At 55.4% G+C, this 26872-nt stretch overlaps 1 protein-coding gene across 25 annotated transcripts in view; it reads right to left on the bottom strand.

Moving 5' to 3' along the window:
- Positions 1–26872, bottom strand: part of MACF1 (microtubule actin crosslinking factor 1) — a 299184-nt gene that overhangs the window by 39581 nt on the left and 232731 nt on the right. For 24 of the 25 annotated variants that reach the window (XM_075908729.2, XM_075908727.2, XM_075908730.2 and 21 more), the window contains 19 exons: positions 25122–25281; positions 24469–24795; positions 23299–23383; positions 22043–22284; positions 19483–19689; positions 16392–16511; positions 12918–13025; positions 12061–12279; positions 10764–10967; positions 7082–7313; positions 6364–6590; positions 5565–5687; positions 5358–5459; positions 4584–4685; positions 4319–4492; positions 4059–4214; positions 3429–3626; positions 1577–1705; positions 382–555 (listed from right to left, as the gene is read on the bottom strand). In XM_075908729.2, the coding sequence (XP_075764844.2) occupies positions 382–555; positions 1577–1705; positions 3429–3626; positions 4059–4214; positions 4319–4492; positions 4584–4685; positions 5358–5459; positions 5565–5687; positions 6364–6590; positions 7082–7313; positions 10764–10967; positions 12061–12279; positions 12918–13025; positions 16392–16511; positions 19483–19689; positions 22043–22284; positions 23299–23383; positions 24469–24795; positions 25122–25281 (3289 nt within the window). The remainder of the gene's footprint in view (positions 1–381; positions 556–1576; positions 1706–3428; positions 3627–4058; positions 4215–4318; positions 4493–4583; positions 4686–5357; positions 5460–5564; positions 5688–6363; positions 6591–7081; positions 7314–10763; positions 10968–12060; positions 12280–12917; positions 13026–16391; positions 16512–19482; positions 19690–22042; positions 22285–23298; positions 23384–24468; positions 24796–25121; positions 25282–26872) is intronic. The other variant, XM_075908711.2, reaches the window with a different exon arrangement.

Below are 26872 nucleotides of genomic sequence, written 5' to 3' on the forward strand. Positions count from 1 at the left end.
TGAGTCCCTGTACTGTTCATTCCCTCTGGGGCACCTGGCATTGGCCACTGTGGGCAGACAGGACACTGGGCTAGATGGATCTCTGGTTTGACCCCATCTGGCTGTTCTGCTGTTCTCGGTTATAAGATTTACCCTGTTTTGGTAACTAGCCAGACAGTTAACACTTGGATTTCGGACGTCGCTGGAGGCATGCTAAGCATATGTCATCGGGGGAGAAATTATCTGAAAGAACTGATCAAAAAGCACTGGTCGTGGCTGTCGGAAACACACTGAAACCTGCGTCCTGCATTCAGCAGTCCCCAGCAGGGACCAAAAGGCATTTTATCTTCAGACAACGTCTTTCTTAGCAAACACGGATCCTACTTTGGCTCACAGCTTTACCTTCCTCTCTTCCATCTTGGTGCTGACCAAGCTCCATTTCTGTTCCAACAGCGCAATGCTCTGCTCTGTCTTGGAGCCAGAGCCGGAGTCATCGCGGCTTAGCAGGATCAATCGCCCCTTGGCCAGCAGCTGACTGTAGACCTCCTCGTTGGCTTTGAGTTGGGCATACAGCTCCTACACCAAACCACCAGCACAGAATTAGAGACACAGATCCTGTACCAGAGATCTGACATCCACTGGAATCCAAGTGTGTGAAGACAACAGAGTTAGGAGCGACAGAAAATTAACAGACACACATTTATTTCCTCCCTTTGTGTGGTATGGAAAATAGCCCTTTTCCCAGGGCTTCCGATTGTCCCGGCACAACCAAACTCTGACCTTGCTCTAAAGTTAGGAGAAGATGAAGTTGCCTATCGAATTTGGTGGCCTTAGCTTTTACCGTTTAGGAGGAGATCCTGAACAAACGGACTCACAGACAGAAACACAGATAGACAGACAGATAGAAGGGGTGTATGTGGATAGATAGATAGGTAAGATATAGATAAATAATGCTATCAATAGAGAGTAGCAGTTAATTCATTAAGATAGTGGGAAATTCCATCCATAGCCCTCATCTACAAACTTAATACTTCTCTGTAGCCCTGGAAAGATAAGTGTAAAATGAACACTCCCTATTAGACCACACCACTGGACACAGACAGGTTTCTATTCTGACATTTTAGAGAGGTGTGGAGAGGGTGAATAAAGAAAAGTTATTCATTAGTTCCTATAATATAAGGACTAGAGGACACCAAATGAAATTAATGGGTAGCAGGTTTAAAACTAATAAGCGAGAGTTCTTCACACAGCGCATAGTCAACCTGTGGAACTCCTTGCCAGAGGAGGCTGTGAAGGCTAGAACTAGAACAGAGTTTACAGAGAAGCTAGATAAATTCATGGAGGTTAGGTCCATAAAAGGCTATTAGCCAGGGGATAGGAATGGTGTCCCTGGCCTCTGTCTGTCAGAGGCTGGAGATGGATGTCACGAGACAAATCGCTTAATGATTGTCTTCGGTCCACCCCCTCCAGGGCACCTGGTGCTGGCCACTGTGGGCAGACAGGCTGCGGGGCTAGATGGACCTTTGGTCTGACCCAGCACGGCCGTTCCTATGTTCTTAGAGAAGTCTGCTGAAGCAGAGGCAGTTTAAATCTTTACCATATGGGCACTGAGTTGTTCACGGGCAGTTTCCGGCAAACCTCCGGTAGGTTTGGATGCAGACAGCTGGCTCTCCATTCTGGTCAGCCATAGGAGGAAGTCTTCAATCTCCCCATGGAAACCCTGGGCCTGTTAAGGAACACAAAATGCGCCCTGAAGCAGGGGACAGGAGCAGCCACTGATGGGCTTTCAAGTTTGGGGAGAGGGGGGAGAGACGTTCCTGCCACACTGGATGGGGAGGCAGAAAAGAGCGTTGCAAAGACACTCAACAGAGGGGGCGCGTTGTACTGGCTTTAAACAACACCACCGCGTCAGCAAGTTCTCTCACACAGTTGATTTCCCAAAGAGAAAAGGCTCTTCCTAAGGAGCAGGACTGCCCCTGAGAACGAACGCATCCCTGGAGTGCAAAGCAGTAACTTGCTTTTTACAGACCACTTGTGCCTTCCATCTGTGGCAGGGTGGGGTGGGGCACTGATCTGGCCCCTGGTTTGCCCCCGAGGCTTGGGGCTCCCCTCCCCCCAGTGTCGGGGAGCTAGCACTAGTGCTCCAGGCCCACGGCCCCCTCCCACACCAGCCCTACACCTCCACTCTGCTCCTGCCCCCTCCCACACCAGCCCCACACCTCCACTCTGCTCCTGCCCCCTCCCACACCAGCCCCACACCTCCACTCTGCTCCTGCCCCCTCCCACACCAGCCCCACACCTCCACTCTGCTCCTGCCCCCTCCCACACCAGCCCCACACCTCCACTCTGCTCCTGCCCCCTCCCACACCAGCCCCACACCTCCACTCTGCTCCTGCACCCTCCCAGACCCAACCAAGCCCCAACCCCCTCCTGCAACCTTCCTCCCTCCCACACCTGTTTCCTGGCAGCCCCCTCCCACACACTCATTTCTGGCCCCACCTCGGAGCATAGAGGGGCCCACAAAATCTACTAGCTTGGGCCCCCCAGGCTCTGGTGCGTGAGGGGAATGTGGGGAAAACATCCACTCCGTGTGCAGGGCAGTCAAAAAAGCAAACAGGATGTTAGGAATCATTAAAAAAGGGATCGAGAATACGACAGAGAACATCTTATTGCCTCTGTATAAAACCATGGTACATCCGCATCATGAATACTGCAGACAGATGTGGTTGCCTCATCTCAAAAAAGATAAATTAGCATCAGAAAAGGTTCAGAAAAGGGCAACAAAATGATGAGGGGTTTGGAACGGGTCCCATATGAAGAGCGATTAAAAAGACCGGGACTTTTCAGCTTAGAAAAGAGGAGACTACGGCCTCCAGATAAGGGACGCGTCCCGAGACATTTAGGATGAGCGCTTTCTGCCTGAAGGGCCTAACCCCATTCTACTATTTATCTGTCTGGTTCTTTGGTTGTCTCTGTCCCCTGTATAATTAATACTGCTAGGTGCAAACCAAGGGTACAATTAGTTAGCTAATCGTGTTACAATAGGCTAGGATGGGCTAGATAAACCATCATTCCACTGAAATTTAAGGTACACGTGAAAATATTGCTACGCATATCAGGGACAAACAGGAAGTGAGTGGGGAAAAAATGGGAAAAAAGGAAGCTGGATCCATGCCGGCTGGAAGCAAACCCCAATAAACATGGAATTGTTTGCATCTCCGGACTGGGGTATGGCTGATCTCGGTTCACGTGGGAAGGACCAGGGACGATGGACCCTGGGACGTTATTTACAGGTAGGACTCCCTGGTCCGGCATCCTCCGGGCCCAAGCAGTCCCGCAGATAAGCGCTGACATATTCACTGCCCCCTTGCCCCTTCGCCATGGAAAGAGACATACAGCCAGCATGGACGCCCGCTGCAGCTCTCTGCCCCCCGAATGAACCCACCGACCTGCTGAAGCGTCGACTGCAGCTGCTGCTCCCGCTCCTCCGTTTTCTGCAGGACGGACTCCCAGCATGAATTCAGCTTCTCCAGCCGGTGGCGCAGGCTGCTGGCGTCGTCTCCCGCGCTGGACTCCAGCAGCTCGTTGCCAGCTTGGTTGACCGTCTCCACCGTGGCTTGGTGAGCCAACACGTCGTTCTTCAGCACCTGCCCGGGGGGGACGGGGAACGTGAGACACCTCCCGCTGAAATGTGCTGTTACTTCCAGCACTGTCCCCAGGGAACAAAGCAACAGAGAGGTTAAACCTCTCCAATGCGGGACGCTCTGGCCCACCGACATCCGTGGCCAGGTGGGGAGCAGAGCCCTGCCCGGGCTGCAGGCAGTGCGGCCTAGTGCCCACAGCGCGGTGGAGAGCACAGCTCTGTCTCCAGTGGGAGCACAGCCCCGACAGGGCTGGGGGCGACAGGGCCGACAGCCGGGAGGGAAGTCTTGACCTCCCCTAGTCTGGCAAACTCTGTGGTTTGGGACGGCTCAGGCCCGGAGGATGCCGGACCAGGGAGGCCCTACCCGTAAATAACATGCCAGGGTCCGTTGTCCCCTTTAAGGCCAGATAAAAAGGCAGGCTGCGGAGCTACGTACGTGGTGTTTTGCAAGTTCCACTTCAATGACCTTCGGGTCCTCGTTGATCGGTTTCTGCGCATCCAATAACTCTTCTGTATGGGTCAGCCAGGCCATGAGTTCGGCTAAGGCGTGCTGGAACTGGCCCAGCGCCAGCAGAGCAGCTTCTAACTTGTGCTGTTCAAAGGGAGCCAAGAAAACGTTACTGGAGGGACTGCGCAGAGGACGAGGGCGCCGGAGACCGACAGCCCCCGGGGCGTGGGAGCCCTCCTTCGCCCTACCTGGCGGTGGGCGATCTTCTCGCCCAGGTTCTCCCACAGATGCTTCAGCTCCGTCAGCGGCTCCCGGATGATGTCTCGGTCTGTCTCATCCGTCGCTTTTTTTAGCATCAGTTCACCTTGGTGATTAAGTTTCTCCATTTCAATCTGCTGCTGGTAAACCTCCATTTTAAACTCCTGCCCAGACACGGAAGGGAGGCAATGAAAACCAAGCTCTGCAGACTCGGCCTCTGACCCAGAGGAGCGAGGTCGCGTCGAGCTCGCCTACCTTCATCTCGCCCAGCTGCTCCTTCACGGTGTCGAGGTCCGTGCCGACAAGAGGCATGCTGCACAGCTTAATCACCGTGTTGTCCAGCCAGTCGAACATGGCCTAGGAGGAAGACCAGGCACGTAGGAAAACCCAACCTCCCTGATCACTGAGCCTAAGTCACCTCTGCCACAGGCCATCAGCAAAGCCTGGGGGCAGATCCCGGCCTCCTCGGACTAGGGACGTGAGCGTAACCGATTAACCAGCTGACCGATACGCCGGTTAACGTTATCGGTTAATGGTTAAACTCTGGTGTCGCCTCCTCGGATGCAGTATTTAAGCTTTATACTGCAGATCCCGCAGCGCGTGTACTTCTGAGATGATCAGCCGTTACACGGTTACCTTCTTCACCAACTTTTAACATCCCTGCCTAGGACCAGTCCAAGGCAAAAAGACTGGTGGTTTTGATGCTCAGCAAGCAAACTGCTTATTGAACTTCCTTCCATCCATCCTCACCCCCAGCACAAGCAACAGAGGAGGATCAAGTACATTTCCCCTCTCTCTCCACTGTCCCCCGCCCCAGAAACGTGCAACTATTTGAGAGGCCACCTGCAGACTGGGTCTGTTGGAAGCTGCCACCCGAGAAGCAGAAGAGACGGGGATTGAACGTACGGCTTTCTGCGGGTCACTTAGCTCGGGCCCTAACTCAAGACGGTCAGCGCTGTGTTTGTACAGCACCTTGCACAAGGAGCACCTGGTCCACACAATACAAATAGCCACCCAGAGCTGCCTCACCTGCAGCGTATCCTGATACTGCACAGCAGACTGCATAGCCTCCTCCAGTTTCTCCAGCCTCTCCTTCCAAGTCTTGTTGAGGTTTTCCCATGCATTGTCCATCTGCAAAACCCAGCAGGGCCCCCATCATCAGTGGGTGACTCCGTCTGCCCCAGCACGGCCCGACACGCGACGCTTACCCGGGCTAGGTGCTGCTGGGTCTCCTACCTCATCAATGCTCTTTTTCACTTCCGGTTTATCTGTTTCCCCACAGGCCATAATTAAGTCAAATCCCAGCCCGCGAATAAATTCCAGTTCTTCGTGCAAGCCATCGGTTTCCTCTTTGATCGTCTAGATTCAGAGAGACGTTTGGTTAGGGTTCGTTACTCAGACACTCGCTGGGAGATGCAGGCAGGAGGTGCTAGGGCCAGCGATTCCTCCAGCTAGCGACACTTGGCATTCGGGTTGAACGTAAAGGTGTTAAAGACGAGTCGACTATCCGAGAAGCATTTTGTATCGGGTAGTTTTCTGACTAGTCGACAGGCACTTCCACATTCCTCTCTCGAAATGCGCAAGAGCCCCGCTGGGAAGGCGGAACTCTGCGTACAGCCCGGGGCCGGCGGGAAGTCCCGCTGACTCCGGGCTGCACACGGGTGCCTTCTTCGAAAGGCACAGAGTCCCCAGTGAGGGATTTCGAAGCCATGGAGCCCAGGATCAGTGGGGGACTCAGAGCCAATGCGTGGTTCAAAGGGACCGCCGGCCGAGCAGCTGATCTGCTGATCCCCAGCTCCATGGCTTAGAAATGCACAGGAGCTCCTGCTGGGGACTCTGCAGCTGGAGTTAGTGGGATTCCTGCTGACTCCCGAGGGCTGGCTGCCCCCCACCCCGCCCTTCCGGCCCTTTCACGAGCATGGAACTGCCCCCGCCCACCTCGCCGGCAGATCTGTCCTCCGCAGGTCCACTTGGCCACATCTGCATTTGAGACCCAAGTGGAAGGTGCAGTGCACACGACACGCCCACGCCTTACCTCTGCCGCCTCCACCTGCTGTTTGATGATGGAAGGGTCGATGCCTGGGCTCTCCAGGTCGTGAACAATATCCTGCGTGTCCTTGACGGTGCTCAGGAGGGCCCCCATGTCGAGCCAGAACTTCTCTGCCAGCTCCAGCACATCAAGGAATTTAGTTTCCCGTTCCTCTGCCCGAGCCTTGATGTCTTCCCAGAAAAACACCATCTGATCCAGCTTGTCCTGGATTTCTGAAGCGGGGAGGGGGACAAGTCAGGACTCCTCATTCGAATCCCGACGAGCAACCTCCAATTGCCAAACGCCACGCACACGTTATGACGAGAAAGGTCTAACGCAGGGATAGGCAAGCGAGCCGGACGCGGTTCACCAAGACTAGCCCCCCAACGCTGGATTTCCCTGAGCGTCTGCAGGGAGGGCTGCTCGCAGCTCCCGCTGTCCATGGGTCGCCGTTCCCGGCCAACGGGAGCTGCAGGGAGCAGGGCCGGAATCGAAACCAATCCATGGCAGGCAGACGCCGGAGACCGGGCACCGGGTTAGTTTGCAGTTGCGTGTGAACTGGGCTATACAGGAACCTCCCACTGAGCAGAGCTCCTCATGGCTCGGCCCGACTAGTCCCCCGATAAACAAGACGCCGTTTGGTACTTTGTATATGAGACACGCTACATCTGACGAACCGCCCCGGGAGGAAACGCGCAACATCCCCATGCCCTCTGGGCGGTACCTTTGGCTGCCGGGTCCTTGTCGGCCCCCTGCGATCGCCCGATCAGCTCCTCCCCGCGGCGTTTCAGCCCCTCGAAGGACGGCTGCAGCTTTTCCAGCTCCATGGTGGAGTTTTTGTTTTCACTGATGCACTCCCTGATTTTATCAACCTCCGCTGGGATGGAGGGCGGCATGCGCAGGCGGGAGGAGAGGCTCTCCAGCATCTCCAGCATCGGCTCGATCTTGTCGTGGAACTGCAGAGGCAAGGCCACCCAGCAGGTGAGAAGACTGCACAGTACCGAATGACTCCAATGCATGCCCAATAACAGTGAGAGCACGTGAACTGCCCTCTTTGCTCAAGAGAACCAACGTTTCCTATCGCGTCCATTCCACCCGCAGCCTCCAATTCAATGTCTGTCACTGCTTTGGTCTAAATCGTCTTCCTTTTTAACCCCTATATTTTAGAAACGTCTGTATCTGTCCGTCTGTCAGTGAGTCTGTTTGTTCAGGGATTCCTCCTAAATGGTAAGAGCCAGGACCACCAAATTTGGTCTGCAGCTTCCTCGTATCATATCTTATAGCAAGGTCAGGGGTTGGTTGTGCCGGAACATTGGGATGTGCCTGGAATGGGATTGTTTCTCCTAAAATGGAAAAGGGGGGTCTGGTAGGAGGGAGTTATACAGTGTAGAACAACCACAGGGGGGCAGCAAGGGGCTAGAGATGGGGACTAGACCAGCTACAACCCCTCTGGGCCGCGGGGCATGAATAAAGGGACAGCTATCTACTATATATTTCAGAGGGCGTGTGCGTCTATCTGTCCCCCAGCTGGGGAACATGCGCCACTCCCCGAACTGTGCCTGCTGCAGTGGAGAGGCGCTTCTCATGTGGACCCACGCTGCTGCAGTAGGAGAAGGCTGGGGCTGTCCTCTCTCCCCGGGGCAGGCTGCACACTGAACTCCTCCTCCCCAGCCCCATGACAAAACTAAGAACCCGAGCAGCGCCGGGTACATCTTCTCGTCGGTGTCTATACAGTCACTAATAACTGTATTCTGCCGCGTCCGAAGGAGTCAAACAAGACGGCCGCTAGATAAGCCTACAGAGAGGGCTCGGGAAGCTGCAAACCAAATGCAGCAGCAATGCGTTGCTGTCTCCAAGCCCAAAAAATTCAAGTTTGACTGACGTCTCCTTCCCCACAAAGGGCACCGCCATACTAACCCCGACCCATGTGCCAACATGTCAGCTGCCACCTGCCTGTGTTCGGCACAGAAGCCATCTCAACTCCCAACCCGACTGGTGGAAGCACGGGGGAGAGGGGGGGAGAAAGGGGGGGGGAGGAGGAAAGGTGAATGTGGTACTCCCGGGGCTAGAGAAACGGCAGAAAGCCCCCATCTTACCACCAACGGGAGGTGGTTTGGCACTGTTACCATCAGCATTACAGATCGTCTAGTATGTACAAGACAAAATTAACAAATAAGGGAAAAGCAGATGTCTGCCCATGGAACGGACCTACTACGAACACACAAGAGAAGCCTCTTGTTTCTGCTGAGTGTCATGTAATAACGGAGAGGAAGGAGGAGGCACCAGATTCTAGGTGCAAACTCTATCGTCACCAGACTGTCTTAACATGAACAACGTGGGTGAACCAACCCAGTCACTGCCGCTGAAGCAGAACACACCCTGCTTCCACGTAGATCCGTTTTGTAGTCACACTTTTTTCCCCACCTTACAAACATATTAATTCGGAGCAGAAGGCTCACCCGCCCCATGTCGAACTGCAAACTGCACTTTGCGACAAAACAAGAGTTGGGGACTTTATTTGATTTCATATTAAATATCATATACATTACTCCTTGTTAAATAGCCCGCGTTTTAATATATTTTCTTCCACACATATGTACTGTTTAAAATTGTGCGTGTGTGTTGTTTGCATTGATGGTGCACATCCACACACACACACTTCCTCAGTATTGGTGGCGCACATAAGACATTTCAACGTGCCCTTTTGCGCCAAAGCTTTTGCGCAAAAGGACTTTTGCCCGAACGGGAGCAGCATAGCATTTCCGCAAGAAGCACTGATTTCTTACATGAGATCGTCAGTGTTCTTGCGGAAATTCAAGCGGCCAGTGTAGACAGCTGGCAAGTTTTTCCACAAAAGCAGCTGCTTTTGCGGGAAAACTTGCCAGTCTAGACACAATCTAATTGTTTCCTCATCTCCCTTTTTACAGGCTTTGGGAGCAACTCAGTTCAAGCTGGCAGCTGGTTCCATTTAGCCGTTTGCTCAGTGAGACGCTGAGCCGAGCCAATCAGCTGAGCTCCCTGCCTATGCGGGAGCTTTGAACTTCTGAGCAGGGCTCAGAAAACTACTGCATGAGCACACAGCTTACAGGGAACCTGGAATTAGATCTGAGCTTGTTCTTGGCAGGTGGCATCGAACTGCATGCAGAGATAGAATACAAGGAGAAATCTTGGGTATCACATGAATTAAGAATCATCCAGCCCAGAGAATGAGAATGTAAACAAACGGTGAATGTGGTAAGGCTTACCTCAGAGATCTGCAATGGTGGGGCGCAGTCAACACAACAATGAAATGGGACCATGTGGGGGAGACAGGACCAGGCAGCCACACACACAGAACACATTCCACAACGTGAGTGAGAGATGAGACGGAAGGGGCGAGGAGATGGGGGGGGGGGGGGAAGGAAAACTCGGAGTTAATACAAGTGCAAACCAAGAGAAGTGACTAAACAGTGCAGGAATCAAAAACCCAGACAGGACAACAAAACTGTGCTACGGTAAGTATTAGCTGAAGTGCCACGTAGCTAGGCACGCTCAACCTCGCTGAATGCAACTGAAGTTCTTGTCAGCCTTGTTCCACGTCAGCCTGTACTCCCTGCCCTTCCTTCCACGTAATTCTTCCCTTTTAGGACTCCTCCACAAAGTCTTTATACAAGGGAAGCGGATTAACTCTCCCGTGTAAATGATCTTGTAGTTGTTCATTCTACGTACCAGGGATGTCAATGTGTAGCTGTGAACACGGTTAACCGATAAGTCTGCGCTTACTGTATGAGCGCGGGGGGGCAGGAGGGGAGAGGAGAGGGAAGGCGGGAGCCAGTGCATGTGGGGAGCTGGCTTTAAGCTCCCACCTGACCCCCCACAGAGGCAGCAGTGGGGAAGCAGGCGGGAGCTGGTGCTCACTTTTAAGCCAGCTCCTGTGGAGCTGTCTGCCCACCTCCCACGCTGCTGCCTCTGCTCCCGCCTGCCCCCTGCATGTAAATGTGGAACCGCTTAAAAATGTTAATGTATTTTAATATCCCTAATATGTACGGTAGTTCCCGGCTTATGAGGAACAAGATCCAGCTCTCTAAGCTTCACTCGAAGTCTCGTCAGACCCTCCCGTGATGGGCAGGTGCTACAAAAACGTATTATCCTATTTACAGCAGGAGTCAATCTCTTTCTGTACAGCTTTTGCAAACTCATCGGCCCCAGACTCCCCTACCTCCCTGAACGGGCAAGCACTTCACAGATCCCCCCCACTATGCACCAGCCTGCCAACGTATGGCTTCCTAGAACGGCTACAACCAGTAACGGGGCTTTAGTTGTAAGAAACGGGGCAAAAGAAGCAGCGCCGGAGCCCGCCTCCCCCAGGGAGCTGGGTTAACACCCACCCGACCCTGCAGCTTCCTTGCCTGCCAGGAGGCACGTACCTGCGTGGACTGGGAAACAGCTTCGTCTAGGCCCAGCGCTCGCCGGCGCACCTCCTCTTTGATTCTGGCGTACAAGGCCTCTGCCGTCAGGTACTTCTCCTCCACCATCGCCCCTTCCTCAGCGTTCAGCTCCTTCAGCTGCGGCCCAATCTTCAGCAGCTTGTCGATATGAGGCTTGTGCTCCGCTATAGACTCTCTCAGTTGCTACAGGATGGAAAAACCGATTTCTACTCAAACCCACAGCATAGTTACTTCATGCCATCCATATCCCGGGCATCTCTTGGGCCAGCCTGGGTACTTGTCATGTGCCAGTCCCCACTGGAGTTAGTCGTCATGCTTTGGCATTCACAGCGGCGGGTGAATGCCCAGCTGTGGAAGGCAAGCCACAGCCCCGCCCTTTCTGCCTAAAGGCCCCGCCCCTGGAGCCAAGCCCCGCCCACTCCCAGCCTGATCCTTCTTGGCTGGGGCTACCATGCTGCAGCCCAGGGAAGCTGGGATCCAGCACAGCCCCAACTTTCCTCAGCGGCTGCCCCAGCTGATGGTGGTTTAGGCTTTTAGGCAGTTTTGGGAAGGCTGGGCCTTCCCTGGCCTACGTTACTGGCCGCCCATCCTACCACAGGAAGGACGGACCTCAGGGCTATTTCTCCACCTTCACCCAATCCTGACATGGTAAGAGCTTTGGGCAGGGGGCTGAATTCGATGACTCCAGAGGTCTCTCCCGCCCTAGGGTTCTGTGACTCTATGATGTGAGAAATCCCTGCTTTGGATTCGATTCCTACCGCGCTGAAAGAGCCGCCAGCCACCTACTGATCTGCAAACAACACTCGGCAGCGACGCTAAGAGTTCGGTCACCGGCGTGACTTCCAGAGACCCCCGTGCCATTTCCTGGCGCAGTGAGGCTGGAGCTGTCAGCCTTCCCCCCGGAGCTCCCAGCTGCAGCTGGCAAGGGATCCTCTCCCGAGGGCAGCCATGGGTGGACCCCACAGCTCCAAGCTGCTGCCAGCAACAGGGCAGCAATGGAGCTCTCAGCCACCACTGGTGGGGCCTCCAACAGCAGTGGGTGATGGACCCTCCTCCTTTCCCATTTTGTCACAGCAATTTTTAAACAAGTCAGCAACAGCCCCGGGGGCTTCCCTGACACTTGATTGCTGCCTGGGGTCCATCCGGGACTTTTACTAAAAATAACCACGTCAAAATCTTAGCCTTACTCATTGAGCCCCTTTCAGCCTCCGCTACATCCAAGGAGCTGGGCCCATCCCCCGGGGATAAGTGACGCACAGAAAACTCTCCCCTTTACCCTCATGTCCTCTTGCTGCTGTTTGAGCTGCTCGTGATCGATTGCTGGCGGGGGTAACTGGGCGATCAGCGCGTGTGTCTCCTCGATCCACGGGCTGAGCTCCTCGTGCGTCTCCCAGAACTGGCTCACCAAGACCTGGGCGCGCTCCAAGCAGGTGTAGCGCTCGGAGTGGAGCTGGCTCACTGCTTCGTACTGCTGCACCAGCGAGTCCGTTTTCTCCTAGGGGGAAAGGAAAGAGCGGCTGACGGACGCCGCGGGGAAGAAAAGGAGCCGGCGGCAGGCTGTGCACGCAAGCGGTGGAGTTTCACGCGACCGAGCAGGGCGCCCGAGATCCCTACAACATTCTCCTTAAACGCCGCAACAAAAGTCAAAGTTTAACAAACGGGAAACGAGTCCTGTGCGTATGAGAGAGGGAACCCTTTTAAATCAAGGAGAAATACATAAGGAAACTGACAGATACAGGAAATGTGCACTTCATCCTCCCTATACTGGATCCAGGGGTGGGGACCTCAGGCTGGTGGCCGGATGTGACCCTCGGCTTCCCTGGATCCGGCCCCCGAGGTTCAGCCTCCCGTATTGGGGCACCTGCAGCGTCCAAAATCTACTTGCCTGGGCTCCCCAGGCTCTGGTGGGCAAGGAGAATACGAGGAGGGCTTTTCTCCTTCTTAATCGGGGCCACGTCACTGAGGGTTTGTTTGGGGTTTTTTTCACTTGCGTGTGGCCCCCGACTGATTTTTCTGTGGGTCACTGGCCCCCCGACCCAAACCAAGTGCCCCTTTCATCCATGATTTGCCAGGAGGGGCTCTGCTGTCGGCTCCCACGCTGGAAGCCCCCCGGGAGCCCAGCTCTGCCTTTACCTGCAGCATCGCTTTCTGTTCTTCTCCGCATGTCCCGAAGATCTCGCCCCGCTGGCTGAACAGCTCGTCCATGGAGTCCTTGTGGCGAATGATGTCTATGGAGAAAGCCTGGGGGAGGGAATGCTCAGAATGAGAAAAATCCGAACCCGCTCCAAGCCACTGAACGTGCTGTTTTCCCATGGCTCCTGTCCCGAGATCGCAACCGCCGAACCAAATCGCCCGCGGCATCCCGGTGAGATGACTTCACCTACGGACGACGGCGTGTTCTGGAATTTCCCTCTTATTAATTTACATCTCGTACAGAGGGCTGGGGCCAGCCAACTCAATCAGGACTGGTTCTGACTCTCAGCCGCTCACACATCAAGCGTATCTCTACTGCTCAGGAACCCAGCAGCTCCCCAAACTTGTACAGAAACTCCAAGATGGCGACCGAAGCGGGAGAAACGAGGCTCCCCTTTGCGCCTTACAGGAGCGTGAGGGAAGTATGCTGAGTTCTGCCACTAATTTCCTGTGCAACTTTGGGCAAGTCACTTCCCCTGGCTCTGTGCCTCAGTTTCCCCTCCTGCAGTGAGATGCTCCAGGCTGCACCTCTATAAACTGGGATGCTCTGGTCCGGCAATACCTGAGGTCCGGCAGGACCACAGATGTTCCAGGATCAGAGAGTCCCGGAGGGGATAGGTGGGGTGCCTGGCGCACTGTGAGGGAAGGTAGTTTGACATGTGGCTCAGCAGGGCTGCCGCAGGGGGGTCGGGAGCCAGGAAGCCCAGTGTGTGGCCCAGCTGGGCTGCCCGGGGTAGCTGAGAAGCCCAGTGGGGTGACAGAGGGTTCAGAAATGCCGCCTTCTGGTCTGGCAAAAGATCCCTCACCTGGGTCCAGCCAGGTCCCGAGGGTGCCAGACCAGGGAGGTCCAATCAGTGCTACTGACTCACTTTCCAGGGGAGTTGGGAGGCTGAATCACATTTTATACTTTTTAAAGCCCCTTGAGACAAGCCTGCTGACAAAAGGCTCCGTAACACAGACCTCATCTATATTCCAAGGGGCTGTATGAGGAACAACACGCTCCCAAGGCCGAGAGCCAAGCTTAGCTCCATTTAACTCAATATGTGACGCTTCGCTTCCGCTCTTTAGAACAACAGTGGTTCTTTTTTCGGTTTTGCAGAAGCCGATAAGACGTTCGGTTCCTATTGCTGTCCGGTCTGGGAAAGGACACACAGCTCTTTAGTGAACGCTCAACTGGAGGGTCTCAGCTTATTCGCCAACCAAGTCTCTTTTCCTTTGCGGTCACTGGTTGGCCTCAGTCGTGGTGTGGAGGTCAGTACCTACCACACATTTAACCAGGGCTTGACAAACCGCGGCGAGAGCGACTCGCCAGCCCCGCCCCGCGCATGCGCCAGACCGGCACTGCGCACGCGCCCAGCGCGGGTGAATGGGGCGCACGGAACGACCGGCTGAAATCTACTCGCCACGGATGAGTAGCATCAGCGGTTTGTCGAGCCCTGCATATCACACTCAGCACGTTTTGGCTCCAATGACGACTACCCGGAGGGCAAACAAGGACCAGAGACGGTTCTCCATGGACGGGAACCGTCGGTGATATGCAGATCGAAAATATTTACGGGGAGCCTCACGACTCGAAGTTCACTCTTCCCAGGCAGCTTTCATTCGGTGCTTCACAATGTTCAGAAACGCCAGCGTGGGGTGCGAGCTCCGGGGGGGGGGGGGGCTGCATTAGAGGCTCAGGAAGAGGGAGAGGGTTGGGGGGTGATGAGGACTCGGGAGCAGGACTGGGGAAGAGGGTGGGGTGTGTGGGGGGGCTCTGGGGTGCTCAGGTCACGGCATGGGGCTCCGGGTCTGAGGCTGGACCTGTACAGCTGCAGTGCGAGGGAGGGATGGTCTAGGGCTGGCCTACCTGGGACATCGGGGGGGGGGGGGGGGGCTGGCAACCTGCGCCACAGGGCTGGGGGGAGAAAGGCACTTTCAGGCCAGGCTGTGGCAGGGGGCTCCAGGTTCAGGCCCCCGGGCCGCAGCTGCGTTCAGACTGAGGGAGGGTCGCCCGGTTCAGGCCTCTCCTGACCACGGCAGGCTGGAGGCCTGGCTAGACTGGGGACGGGGTGGCCCTTCTCTTCGCCGTGTGTGGGTGCCGTGCGCGCCTGCGGGGCACTAACCAGGCAGCCGCACAGCCAGGCTGCTTTCAGGGAACTTAGACTGTGTGTGGACAGAAGCCTAGAGACCCCCCAGCTTTGCGACGCCCCAAACCAAGAGGTACCGAAGATGCGGGAACACTCTGAACACACGGGCCAGGGCGCGAGCTGGCTCCAGAGTGACCCTGTAAAATGGACAGTCCCTAGAGACGACGACTAGGTATTAACGCAAAAGGGAAAAAGAAAAAACCTTTTCCAGGCTACTGTGAGAAACCGTTTCCTAGCGCTGGCTAGGAACCGGATGGAGCCCGGGCAAGGGACTCTGATGCGGCACTGAAGAGAGTGTGTGGAATACCACAGCTTCTAAGACAGGGAGGGCCACTTAATGAATTTGATACGTGGTCATATCTTCCAACCCAGGCCTTCGAAGGAGGGGCGGGGCTTGGGTCGGAAGGGGCGGGGCTAAGGACCAGCCTCCCCCGAGAGTTGTCTGGGGCCGGAGGCTCTGAAGTAAAAACACAGCAGAGGGCTCGTGGCTCCCAGCCCCACAGCTACCGCGGTGCCTGGCAGCTGCCGGGGGTTGCTGTGGCTACTTGAAAGGTTTACGGCTCTGGCCCCTGCCGGGGTCGCACTGTGACTGGGAGCGTTGAGCCACTTCAATAGGATCTTGCTGCCTGAGCCGCAGCCTGGGAATTCGGGGCGCAGGATATAAACAGAAAGCAGCCTGTGGGCCGGATCAAAGGGTTAAGTGGGCTGGATTTGGCCCCCGGGCCGCATCTGGCCCCGCCCTGTACTAAGACATGGAAAAACGTGGCTGTCTAAACAACTGAAAATTCGCCTGAGGTGGAGCTGGCCTGCCCCATCAGGGCTAGAGACCTTTGTATGAAGCGTCGTTCGTGTCACTCAGCTGCATTTTAAACACACCCCTCTTGTGGGACCTCAAAAATTCCCACTCGTCTTTCCCTGGGGGAGGGGATCATTCCAACTCGCCGCCGCAGTGGAAAACCAGAGCTGAATGGCCAGGCTCTGGATACACCCAGGCTCAGCTCGATACAAGCAACGCGCCTCCCGAGAGACAGACGGTGCCTCACTCGAACCAATCAACTCTCCATCCTCTCTCCCGTTACAGACCTTCCTCAGTCCCCCCCCCAGCTCAAGCCTCTCCTACAGGGTCAATGCGTCGTCCTAACGCCCCCCGCCCGGCCCAGCGATGGCTTCACTCACCACCTCTGCTCCCGGAGCAATTTTCTGCTCCCCCTGCTCTAGACAAGGAGCAAGGCCGTGCCCGTCCTGTCCCCGACCCACAGAAGCAGGGCATGCGTGGGGCACGTACCTTTTGGACCTGCAGCTGGGCTGTGGTCTGGTCTTGCTCCAGACGGATTGGACCAAGGGCCATCAATTTCCGTTTGGTCTCAGCCACCCAGGCTAACTCTGCGTCAGCAGCTTGCTCATACTAGCGGACAGGGAGAGGAGACCGAGCGCAACAAGTTAGCGGCACACACAGAGCAAGGGCAGCAGCGAGGAGGGAGCACACACCGGGGGCGGCAGCAGCGACACACGCAGACAGGGAGGGCAGAGGTCAGCCGCTTAGCATTGGGCTTTACGGGGTAACCGCCTGGACAGCCAGCCGCACCAAGCTGGAGCAGCCCTGAGTCGGGCCAGCCGGTTGGGAGTGGCAGGAAGAGCCAGGCCTGCGTCTGGCAGCAGGTCACACCCCGGCTGTGCCACAGAGAGCCAGGTGGCCAGGCAGGGCCCCAGTCCTGGCCATACTGGAGTGGACTGGGTGGGCCGGTGGGACCCTGAGAGGCCCAGGCAGTCAGGAGGGACCCCAGGCACGGTGGGTCAGGCTGGCGAGCCTCCGACAGAACCCCCGCCACTTTGACACAGCCCGGGAGGGTGGGCGGGAACCCGGCCCTGGCTGCCGTCTCCTTCCCGCCAACAGGTAGAATTGTATCCGTTTAACCGGGTAACTAGTCCAATGGCTATTTACAACCCTAAGACAGACAGGCACATTATAGAGCGAGGACAACGGCCTCACAGCCACCTACTCCCTCCCGCCCACAGCGACGTGGACTCAGTCAGAACAAGAGACAGGCACGGCCATGTGCAAAGGAGGTCGGCACAGCAGGCCTGACACCACGCTTAGCCAAGGGCAGGGCAAACCCAAGGAAGACACAGCTGGACACACCGCCACACAAAGGAAACACAGCCCACTCCTCAGGCCAACACACCCTGGCAGGTCTAATTCCATCGTGCGATCGGAGGGAAACGACCAGGGTTCTTCTTTAAAGAACCCTCCCTCCCCTCCCATGAAAACGAAGGCAGCTCTGCGCTGAGGAACGTGGCAATAGCTGTTCCCCGACCCTGAGGTAACATTTCCAGAGAGGGGCCTCGGAACAGACTTAGCAAATTTCCCTCTTTTATGCACTTGGAGGGACAATGTTGATGTGTATTTTTAAGCAAAGGCGGAACGGCTCAGGCTATATTGGCCGTAGCCGTGGCGATGGATAAAGTTAAAGATTTAAAACGTAAAACACAAAGCGTCAGAGCCAACGCAGACAAAGCCAACCGCCTGAAATCAAACACGGATGAACTTCCAAGCCGTTTTTTCTTCCTTTCCTTTCTTAAATGCGGGTGACCATCGATGGAATTATTCTTTGGCAGTTTGTGCGTAGGGTGAAATTAAATGTCCTGACATTTACCAATACGAATCGAGCCTTTCCAAGCCTGTCTTTAGAGCAGCTGAGGACGCTCTTAAAAGGGGGCCGCCCCTTACGACAGCTCTCTCCTTTTACTCAGTGCAGATCCCGACAGAACATGCTTGTTTACACACTGAAAGCAAAGCCGCAAGCAACATCTGTCCCCTTTTAACAAACCTGTAAAGAGACAGTACCCTTTTCTGCAAGAGCCATAAAACCAGCCCTGGGTTTGGGACACAGGGCTCCCCTGAAAAAGGCCAACGGTGGGAAGAGCTGAGCAGACATGTCTTGGAACACTCGTGGGATTTCAAATGTACATTATACATCTGGCTAACCAGATTTCATTTGGGTCAGCCTAGTCCATTACACGCTGGGTGTTCGTGGGCAGTTGAAAGGATGAATGCTCATTGCCTGGAAGAGGGTACTGGCTGCTTTAGCAGATTTTCAAGCACAGCGCAGCACTGCAGCTAGAAAGTTTAGCACTACAGAGTCTAACGAAACAAGCCCCTTCGCGCCCTGTCTGTCCATGAGGAAAGCGACCTCTCTTTTGCACAACGGTTTTCTTTGGCCAGGTCCGTTTGTGCTTTTTGTGCTCAGAGTCATTGGTAAAAAGTTTTGCTACTCACTACAGGTTGAGCCTCTTTAGTCTGGCACCCCCGAAACTGAACCGGTGCCGAACCAGAGAATTTGCTGGACCACGGGAGGTCAATATTGTGTAGCAGTGTTACCATCACTTCCACTGCTTCCTGGGCTCTTACCCTCATAGAGGGGTAAATCTGAGCTGAATAACAGCACAGAGCACAGAGGCTACGTCTAGACTGCAAGCCTCTTTCAAAAAAGAGCGTCTAGACTACAACCAGTACTTGGGAAAAAGCAAGCTGCTTTTTCGAAAGAGAGCACCCAGACAATCTGGATGCTCTCTTTCGAAAAAGCACAGTTTGCATTACATAGCATCTTTTTTCGAAAGAGCGCTTTTGAAAAAAGGCGTTATTCCTCGTAAAACGAGCTTTTCTGCGGTCGAAAAAACTGTTTCGTTCTTTCGATTGGCTTTCGAAAGAACACAGCAGCAGTCTAGACACAGGTAAAGATTTTTTGAAAAAAGGCCACTTTTTTTTCGAAAAATCCCAGTAGCCTAGACACCCCCTGAGAGCCAGGACTGGGGGCTGTAAACAAACTTTATGGCACTGTGGGAAACTTGGCCGCACCCGTGATAAGTGGACATCCAGCCAACTCAAATCATGCCAGACCACAGATGTAGCCGGACCAGAGAGTGCCAGACCAGAGAATGCCAGACTAGAGAGGTTCAACCTGTACTCTCCTCAGTCTCCAAAGAACGAGATTTCAGGAAGATTCTGATTTTGGAATAAATCCCCGGGCTGCGAGAAGGGTGTATTACATTCCTAGACCTGAGAGTCACCCGTCACCAGTTTCAGACACCAGTGCCGCAGCTCAAAAGCCAGTAGCACGAAGTTAACACAGAACTTTTCCAAGAGGCACCGAACTACCTAAGCACCCAAACCAGCGTAAAGTCCGACTGTTGCAGCACCAGCTAGACTCTCGGCCCAGTTCTATCCCGCAAATTCCCAAGCCCCTTCATTTCTCGGCATGAGTTGCTGCTCCCCCACATGCAAGTCTTCCCAACCGTGCGGCTGCTTAGAAGCCGTGGCGAATCCACTGGCGTGCAAGCCCCCACCACCCCGCCCCTGAGCGAGGCTCCAGGGTTACCTGCTGCGACCGCTGTATAGCCGCATCGATTTCTTCCACGCGCTGCCTGACGGTGTCGCTGACCGCCTTGTACTGCTCGTTGGTATCCGACACGAGCTTATCCAGCCCCTCGCGGGCGCGCCAGGGCACCAGCTCCAAGAGGGCACGGCTGACCTCGTTCACCGTATCCAGGACGAGCCTGTGCTCCATAACCTCCTTGTTGAGCTCCTGAGGACGACACACAGCGAGAGCTCACACCCCGTCTCCGTTCCCACGGGCACACCGCTGGCCAGAGGGCATTCCCGCGCCCTCATCAGCCACCGCCCTGCGGCCACACGCCCTTCATCCTTTTCACCGGCAGGAGACCTCTGTGGAGCGTCTCCGGCCGAACGGCAGCCGTATGGACCACGCCTTCGCTCAGCAGAAACATCCGCTTGCCAGGGGTTGTTTGAGGCCACAGGGGAAAGGAGCCTAGGGAGCATCTGTACAACCACAGATCCATGCAATAGGCAGGTGCACATCTGGATGGGGCCACGGGCTCTTGTACCCTTTTAGAAATGAACCCTGCAGCCAACCAAAACCGGCCCTCCGCGCAGACCATCCAGAGCTGGCTGGTTTCCTACAAAATCAACGAGGAGTCCTCTGGCACCTTGCAATTTGTTTGGGCGTCAGCTCCCGGCCTAACCGCCTCATTGGACCACACCCCATCGGCCACGCCACGAGGGGCTGGTTCACCGGCACCTCCCCCACTGCAAGACGTGCCAGCGCTGCCCTCTGCCACAGACAGTGGCCACGTCAAACCACCACTGCGCAAAAGAATAAATGGCCGTAAATCCGACCTCGAGAATGGTCAAAACCCAGCAGGAGAGCACGTCTCGCTCCTTACCCACTCGGTAACAGGCTTGACAGTAGCCAGGCTTCAAAACAAACAAACAAAAAAACCCTTCAAAACCACCCTGCAGCGTGAGACCGCAGAGCTGGGATGCCCAGGCAAAGCTGGCACCATCGGGCTGGGTGGGAGGAGAGATTGGGCATGGCCGGTTCACCCCAAAAAGTCATTCTCCTTCTTCTGGGGTTCTCCCATTCGCAGCCACTGCCGGGACCAGGCCAGCGCTGCCCTGCTTGAACTGATCTCCTTGGCGCTGGCGCCGCCATGGAACACTCCCAGCTCTGCAGGCACCCGCCTGCCCAACGGAAGCTTCCGCTGCGTGTGCCTGGCAAAGGGGGCGCCAGCCCACCAAAGCGGAGGCCCAAATGAATGTGTTGAGCTGTCAGGGGCCCCAGGACTGCTGGCTCCTGAAACCGACTAACCCGGCTCCGCCTCCGAGACTTGATTTCTTGCAGGTGTCCCAGCAGGTGGGGGTCTTGGGTAGGGAGTACAGATTTGCCCAGGGTGGGGAGGCCACACGTACGAGAGAAAGCGCAGAGGTGTCTGGGGAAGAAGTGGCCGAACGGCCAGCTGAAGGCCGACATGCTGGGGGGGACTGGTAGGGACACGACAAGAGACAAGGAGGGAGGCTGTGGGATCTCCAACATGGGGATATGTCAGAGCAGGTTGGACACACGCCTGTCAGGGATGGCCTAGACCAGGGCTACTCAACACATGGCCCCGTGGGGCGGTTTGGGGTTACGTGGGGGTCAACACGGGGCCCGCGGGTGGGAGCCAAAACAAAGGAGTCAATAGAACGGTTTTCCGTTGCGATGCGTTTGAGTAATTCAATTCCTGGCCTGTCACTGCTCATTCAAAGTGCTGTCGTGTGGGTAGAAATGTGACTTAAATGGGACCTGCATGTCGTGTAGTCTTGCCTTAACCTTTGCATTCATGCCTGTCAGTGTAAAAGAAGCTATTTGCATATATTTGCATGCATATGCAACCATGTGCTGGGAGTATCATTGTGGCCCCCGGGGCTTCCAAAGTTGGGCTAGACAGTGCTTGGCCCTGCCATGAGGGAAGGGGATTGGACTCGATCGCCTCTCAAGGTCCCTTCCAGGTCCAGTGTCCTAGGATTCTATGAAGAGTGGAGGAGCATGGAGGGACAGTTGTGAAGGGCAAGGAAGGCTAGGACTAGTCGCCTGAATTAGACTGGGGTGGAAACTTGGGGGGGGGGTCAATCAAGGGGGGAGCACGGGGGATCCACGTGAGGGCAGGGAAGCTGAACTCCAGAGCTGCATTCTGCATGGAGGGGCAGGGACGTGGTGGGGTGGGTAGGGGGGCCTCGAGAAGCTAGAAGAGAGGAGACGTCAGGCCGCGGGCACGTCCTGCTTTTGTTAACATACATTTGGGTGTATTGCTGATCTCCAAGCGAGCGATGAGGCTGCTGAGTTGCAGCCCAAGGAGGGTGCCTCAGCCCTTCTCAGGAGGAAATCCCGTCACTGTCAGCTGTACTGCCGCAGCCATGGACCAAACTGATATTCCCCTTCCGTTACCCCCACTCCTAGACACGGCGGTGGGCGAGCCAAGTCTCACCCCGCACCCTCACTGGAGCGCCGCAAGCGCCTGTGCTCATCGGCTCTGCTGCATCCCCTCGGAACAATCCACCCCGGCTTCGGCCACCGAGCGCCGTATCTCGAAAGCTCTGACCTTCTGCCTCTGCTGGAACTGGGGGATCTGTTCCCCAACAGGCGACTGCCCCCCGCTGGACATCAGCTCCTCCTCCACCTCACTCATCCAGCTGGTCAGCTCCTCGTGCGTGGACTGGAACTTGGTGGCCAGCTGCCGCGCCTGCTCCAGCGTCCGGAGCGCCTTGGAGCTCGTGGCTGTGATGTCCGAGTAACGGGTCTTGATGCCGTCCAGTTTTTCCTGGATTAGCAACACCTCTTCCCCTGCGGGAGGGAGGCACAGTTAGTTCTGCTCATCCGAGGTTGGGCAGGTTTGGTTTAAAATCCGCCCATTTTCCCACCGCTTGTTTTAAAGGGCCCCTTTCAGAATCCCTTTTCGGCTACTCGGTACAAGCAAGACGCCATGTTCACAGCCCTGGAGTTACTAATATTTTCCTTGCAGCCAGGGAAAATTCCTCCTCCTCCTCCCAACAGAAACGAACCCTGCAATGTCATCTTTTGTGTGCAAAACTCCAGCGCTTTGGTCTGGACTAGGGTGCGACCCCTCGGAGAAAGAGGGAGCCACTTGGGAGCAGGCCGGGAACCGAGAAGGTGGGGGATTTCTTTTGGTTAGATCAACTTTTCTAGAACATTTGCTCATCGTGCAGACTACCTCTTGGTTCACAGCCTCCCTCAGCACCACCTCTCCTCCCACTCACGAACGGATGACATCTACATGGCAACTGCAGCAGTTGCTTACATGGGAAGTAATATTAGGAAAGAGCGGGGTGTATTTTTAGCCTCTTTTAATGTGATTTAGCAGCTGAAAGGAGGAGCCGAGCCCGGGATGGGTTGCAAGCCAGACCACCAAAAAATAAACCATGCAGCCCTCGTGCCTGAAAACCGCTGCTCGACAGCTGTCGGCGTGTTTACAAGGAGGGCCTGGCCATGGCTCTGCAGGGTGACCCTTAGGTACCACTGTAATAAAGACGCTCAACGCGAACTCAGGGTCCTCCGCACAGAAAGATCACGTGCGCTGCTTCATTCAGTGCTGCAGCGTCTCCAGGGAATCCAAGATCAACAGCCTCCGCTGAACACTTTACAGTCAGTCACAACTTGGGGGGGGGGGGGGAATCGTTCGGAGGCTCCAGAAGGGGCGTGGCCCAGAAGGGGCGGGGTCAGGGGCAGCCAGCCCTCAGAGCTGCTTGGACCGTACCGCGCCTCCCCCTCCCAACCCTAGGCCCTTTTAAATTGCCACGCCCCGGGGGCAACTTTGCCCCCTCTTGGCTCTTCTGGTACCTGTGGTTTGTTTCAGAAGCGCCTGCCCGTTTTTAATGGCTTGGTCGACATTCTTCTTTCGGTTCACAATCTCCTCGTTCAGGGCCTGAATGGAAAGAACCCATCAGCCGTTACCATCTCCGAAAGGAGGCCCTTCAACAGCCAAGTACAGCCGAGCGAGGAGACCGACCCCAGGGAAAGCACAACCCTTCTCTTTCCCTGTACCCCGAAGGATGGGAACCAGGCACGTGGCATGGCCCTCCTGCTCCCACACCACTACTCGTCCCTGGACGGCTGTAGGTCTCCTAACTCCGCGCTACCCACTGGTCTTTACCACCCCCGGCCTCCGCAGCCTTGCATTAGAAATGAACCAAAGACGAAATTGACCAGCCTAGGCTTAAACACTTGCACTGGCCCAGGTGTGTTGGGGGTAGGAGCATGAGCCCATCCCCCCGCAACACAGCTGTGCCTGACAAACCCCCAGTGCTGATGCAGCTCTGCTGACGGACATGTGCTCCTTCCAGCACAGGTAACGTAACTCGGGGAGGCGGTGTTCTGACACCAGCTGCGCCGGCATCAGCCACGCCTCCACCGGAGGGCTGTGTCCACACTGCAGAGCCCGAGGGGGGAATGGAAACAGACCATGTCCCTCTGAAGCAGGGGCCAGTCCTCAAGAGCAGCATGTTGCTCGACTCTTTACATCCCAAGCAACAAATCATCCCGGGGCACCTCAGCGACTGCCAACAATCTAGAGCATCACGACGAGCCCCTTGAGGAGGGGCTCCTGGTGTTCTATACGTTCGCCTCCACGGTGCCCCCGGACGACTCGTCGCTTTTAAAGTTACAGACCAACCCGGCTCCCCCTCTGAGACGCTTTAAATCCGCTTATTCTAGGGAGCAACACTGGACGCTGTCAAGGAAAATCGTGGCTGGTCGGGCTTGCTTCGGCCAGGCCTTTGATGCAAAGCATGCGGGTAGTTTACACTTTATGGGACACCAGGACACCTTTGAGGGGGGCAGGCGGGGAAAAGAATTATTTTTAATAAAGGAAACCAGGTGAGCGCCCCCACCGCAGAAGAGAGACCCGTGTGGATGCAGGCGAAAATGAAAGTCAAAGAAACCAAAAATGGATCCAAACGACAAAAGAAAGGGAGGGAGGGAGGGAGATGAAAGAACGGAAAGTGGCAATACCAGCTGGTCGGCATGCTGCTTCTGCAGGACGTCCCGCTTGTAATCCTTTACGGAAACCGAGCTGAGCTTGTCCTCAACCTCGGCCAGCCAGTTGAGCACTTCCACCTCGTTCTCCCCAAAGAGCCGAGCGTTGCACAAGGCCTGAGCAAGCAGGGCTGCCTTCCGGCTGCACCGGTCTTGGATCTCGCAGTACCGGGCCTGCAGCCAGTCCAGCTTCTCGGCCAGCAAGCCCTGCTCCGCCAGGCAGCTCAGGGAGGAGAGAGACTGCCCGACACTGACTGCCTGGGTCACAGCTCTCGCATGACCCTCTATGTCTTCCTCTAGCGCCTGCCGATCCCGGGTGACAAAACGGACAACGGAAACAAACGATCGAAAATGGAATAAAACGGGGGAGGGGGGAAAACAAAAAGAAACTAAGAATGAACTTAAATCATGATCGGACAAATTAAAGACAAAAAAAAATGATAAATCAACTGGCTGCAAGGAGCGACAGACACAACGGTTACACTATGGCCAGCGAACAATGGGCCACGATTTCCCAGGCTCGTGGCATTTCCGAAGCCTGTGGCAGCTTTCCCCATCACCGTACAGGGGGCTTTCTGCACATCTCTGGGTAATGGCAGCTCTGTGTTGGCCTGGGGGCCGCCTCCTACCTTGTGCCGGGCGATCTGCTGCTGGATTTTAGCTGTCTGAGTCCCGATGGGCTCAGAATTTGCTAGTTTCTTCTCCGTCGAGGAAAGCCAGTCTGAAATCGGCTCCGTGGTCTCGTGGAATTGTTTAGCCAGAACCAGGATATCTTCCAGTTGCTTTTGCCTACATCAAAATAACAACAAAACGGCTAGTTAGGCGTTAGGTCTTTTTCGTTTTTTAATCTGGAAAGTTAAGCAATGTCAACGTCGGAGCGCCACGTCAGCCACCAACCCTGCGTGGCACGACAGAGCTTTTAGCATCGGCTGTGGCCACAGAAGCCCACAGAAGCAAACGCCTGGCAGCTAAGAGATAGAAAGGAGGAAAACAAACACCTCTCCTCAGTCCTGATGTAACATTATTTCTGGCCAGGGGAGCCAACCGACTTGCCAAGCCCCTGGCAAGGTGGAGAGGCGGGGCCCTGTGTGGAAGGGGCATGGCCTCGGCTGCCAGCCCTCAGCACTGGCCAGACCATGGGACCCCCTCTTCCCAGCGCTGCCTGGAGCATGCTGCACAGGGGCCCAGCAATGATTTAAAGGCCCGGGGCTCCGGCTGCTGCTGAAATAGTTGCCCTCATCAGCATGCCTGTGTCAGCTACACTGGAAATGCAAGCACAGCCATTCCCTAGAAGCTGCAGAATAACATGCCCTTCCCACTGCTGCTGCGCTAGGGTCCAAGGCAACTCCCACTGAAGTCAATAAAAAGGCTTCTGTTCTACACTTCGATTTTTCTGCCTCCCCCAGCCTTGCCCTAGGCACCCCCTGAAATGACAAGGGGGCACGGCTAAGATCCTTGAATCGCAGGCTGGCTAGGACCGGTGCTGGTGAAAGGTTCCCGATTGAGGCTGCGGCCCATTTATTCAGCCGGACTTGCAAAGAACCGAGGCTGGCCCTGGCGGGTGGCTCCCCTCACTATCAGACGAGGCCACGCAGCCTAGCGCACCCTGCAGAGGAGAGGCGAGCGGCCGCCAGGTGCAAACGGTGCTCTGGAACTGAAGCGAAATGTCAAACCAAGAGGAATAAAAATACACGGGCGCTGGGACGCGAATTCATTTCATCCCAGCATCTCCACAGCAGCATCAAGCTGCACCATCGGTTTTCCTCTCCCAAGATTTCGGTGTCGCGTGTTTTCTGGTTCCAGGATAGTCCAGTAAAGGAATGTCACTCAGCTTCCCAAGGGCTGCTATCCGATGGCTGCGAACAGCCCACACCAGTGTCTAGTGGATTCACACCGGCTGCAAAACCAAAGCGCTGCACTAGCAAGATCCAGTCCTAGGTCTGTTAATCAGACGGCTGGATGGTAGGGATGCGAACAGGTAACTGGTTAACTGGTAAACATCCTAACCCTAGGAGCAGGACCCAGGAGCAGGACCCAGCAAGCAGGTTTAACTGGTTAATCACAATTTGACATCTGTACCGGATGGAAAACAGTTTAAAAACAAAAAACAGGACTATGTAGCACTTTAAAGACTAACAAGATGGTTTATTAGGTGATGAGCTTTCGTGGGCCAGACCCACTTCCTCAGATCAAATAGTGGAAGAAAATTGTCACAACCATATATACCAAAGGGTACAATTAAAAAAAATGAACCCATATGAAAAGGACAAATCACATTTCAGAACAGAAGGGGGATGGCCACAAAACAGATATCAGACAGGATCACAAAGAAAAAACAGTTTCTTGCCACTTCAACCAGAAAGGGCATTGTCTCAATGAC

The sequence above is a fragment of the Pelodiscus sinensis genome, chromosome 26, assembly GCF_052426305.1.
Source record: "Pelodiscus sinensis isolate ZL-2025 chromosome 26, ASM5242630v1, whole genome shotgun sequence".
Lineage (NCBI taxonomy): Eukaryota > Metazoa > Chordata > Testudines > Trionychidae > Pelodiscus > Pelodiscus sinensis.